Here is a 2,442-nt window from a genome sequence, read left to right on the forward strand (position 1 = left end):
TGTGAAAAGCAGTGCGATAATATATTCTTTGCAGAATCCATATGGCGCAAACGAAGGGTTTGGGAACTTGGATCTGATCCCGACGCCTCCAATTAATGCAAAATTTGAGAACAAAATGCCGCAAGACCCGAATCATTCAACATTGTTTCAGCATGTGACCGTCTTCAGAGTTCCCGAAGTAAACTATTACTATATTTTCTCTACACATGAACAAGCCTGCGCATATACCCCTTATAAGATATTACTCTCGTTCCCCTTCTCTGAGTAACCCATTTTCGTAGCGCCTCTTTCATCTCTCAAATCAAAGCAATGGCAACTAAGTTGTTCTTGTTGCTTGCTATCTGTGTCCTCCCTGTGCTTGTTAATGCAAACAATAAAGCTTTCCAAATCGTTGGCTGCGTTTACTGTGATGCCTGCCGTGCTGGTTTTGAAACATCTAAAAGCACTTACATCCAAGGTATCATCATTAAATTAATTATCTTTCACCATCGATTATGTTTTTTTCTTCAATCTTTGTCTCACATCATAGCTTTCTTGGGTCTTTTTATTTTGTTTTCAGGTGCAAGGGTCGAAATCAAGTGCTTTGATAGGTCTACATTGAAGCTGAAATACAGCATCGGGGCAGAGACGGACGAAACTGGAACATATAACATTGTGGTTGAAGATGACCACGAAGACCAAATTTGCTACGCAACACTTGTTAGCAGCCCCATTCCCAGCTGCAGCATTGTGGACCCTAGACGTAATAAGGCCACAGCTATTCTGACCCGTAGCAATGGTGCCATATCCAACCTTCACTATACAAATGCAATGGGATTCCTCCAGGATACGGTAGCGGATGGTTGCCAAGAACTGCTCCTCAAGTTGCTGCAGGATGATGAATAAATAATTTACATGATCTTCACGATTTAGCTTCTTTTATTTTTCCTTGACTTTAGGACGCAATTCATAATGATGATGTTGTTGATCGATCTATGTTCACCTGCCATTTTCTTGATGATCGGTTTTATATAATCTCTTGTGCTCATTAATAAATAAATAAAAAAAGAAAAACTATTTTAGATTATTTCCTCTGTTTATCGGAAGGTTGTAAGAATAAATATTAAAATTATATATTAATTTGATATAATATGTAATTTGATATTATGCAATTATATATATAAAATTTTGATTATGATTTAATAATATGTTAAAATTATTTTTATTTAATTATATATATTTAAATAAATACATCAATTTATATTTATATTTATATTTAATAAGTATAATTATTTAGATATATAGTATATAAACATAAAATACTATTGTATCGGTAATGATATCATTGGATAAAAACTATATGTTAATGATTTAAGTAATGAAAATAGCAATATAGCGGTCATTATTTAGCAGTAGCGTTACCGCCATCGCTATAAGAAGAAAAACCGCTGTGAATTTGAATCACTATAGTAGTGACTGCAGTAATTGGTATAGCGGTTAATAGCTAAAGTAGTCGCTCATGATTCTCGTTTTCAAAATATTTTTAAATGAAAAGAAACGAAAACAAATGAAGAAGAGAGAGGGAGAGCTACTGTTGGAGATAAGAGTGCTGTTGACGAGATGGAGAGAAGATGGAACAATGAAGAAGATAGAAGCAAAGTAAAAAATATATATAAAAAACTAATGTTTTAAGCTTTGACCCTCTATGGACACAATAGAAAACAATTATAATGAAAGAAAGGGTTATAGAAATGATTAAGAACAATTACTATAATGCAATGAGTAAACTATTAAGGTTGGTGATTTAATTTTTACAGGCTTTCATTTTAGGTAACTAAAAAATGTTTGTAAAATAAATACTCTTCTAATATAATTTGATCATTTAATCACTTCCATTAAAATGAGATATGACAATTTTATGTTAATTTATCACTAAAATTTTAATTTTCTACCTAATTATGTAATTTCCAGTTCATTATCATACATACATCTAAAGAATATCATTTTAGTCATTACGGTCCTTTAATATGAATGAATACCAACCCTAAAAATTGGGGAAATTTTTCATTGCTTAAACCCCTTGTATATGGTGCACAAGTGACGCAACGGTGAAGAGAAGAAACTAGGAAGGGAAAAATTAAAGAAAGCAATAAAGAAATAGAAGATTAGTTTTCATAACAAACAAAGAACTCAATGTTATTTATACCTTGTCCTGTTGTTAGCTTAAATAATTAAACTGAAATAGTTAAGAGGGGATGAATTAATTTTTTAAATTTTTGTGGATACTAGATAATAATGATAGAAAAATTGAACATAAGAATTTAGAGTGCTTCGACCCCAATTGCCTACTCCACTATCTTAGCTTTTCACTACTAAGGATTTTCCCAAATTCACCAATTTGACAACCGTTAAGAACAATGTTAAACCTTACAAACTCCATTAAGATTTCTACGCTAACCTTAA

At 32.0% G+C, this 2,442-nt stretch overlaps 1 protein-coding gene across 1 annotated transcript; it reads left to right on the forward strand.

The window, feature by feature from the left end:
* The first annotated feature begins 224 nt into the window (after positions 1–224).
* LOC108478809 (protein DOWNSTREAM OF FLC-like) lies at positions 225–1,066 on the forward strand. Its single transcript, XM_017781265.2, has 2 exons — positions 225–457; positions 560–1,066. The coding sequence occupies exons 1-2, from the start codon at positions 310–312 to the stop codon at positions 883–885; spliced, it is 474 nt and encodes a 157-aa protein (XP_017636754.1). The 5' UTR covers positions 225–309; the 3' UTR covers positions 886–1,066.
* Positions 1,067–2,442: the final 1,376 nt, after the last annotated feature.

This window comes from Gossypium arboreum, chromosome 12 (assembly GCF_025698485.1).
Source record: "Gossypium arboreum isolate Shixiya-1 chromosome 12, ASM2569848v2, whole genome shotgun sequence".
In the NCBI taxonomy this organism is placed as follows: domain Eukaryota; kingdom Viridiplantae; phylum Streptophyta; class Magnoliopsida; order Malvales; family Malvaceae; genus Gossypium; species Gossypium arboreum.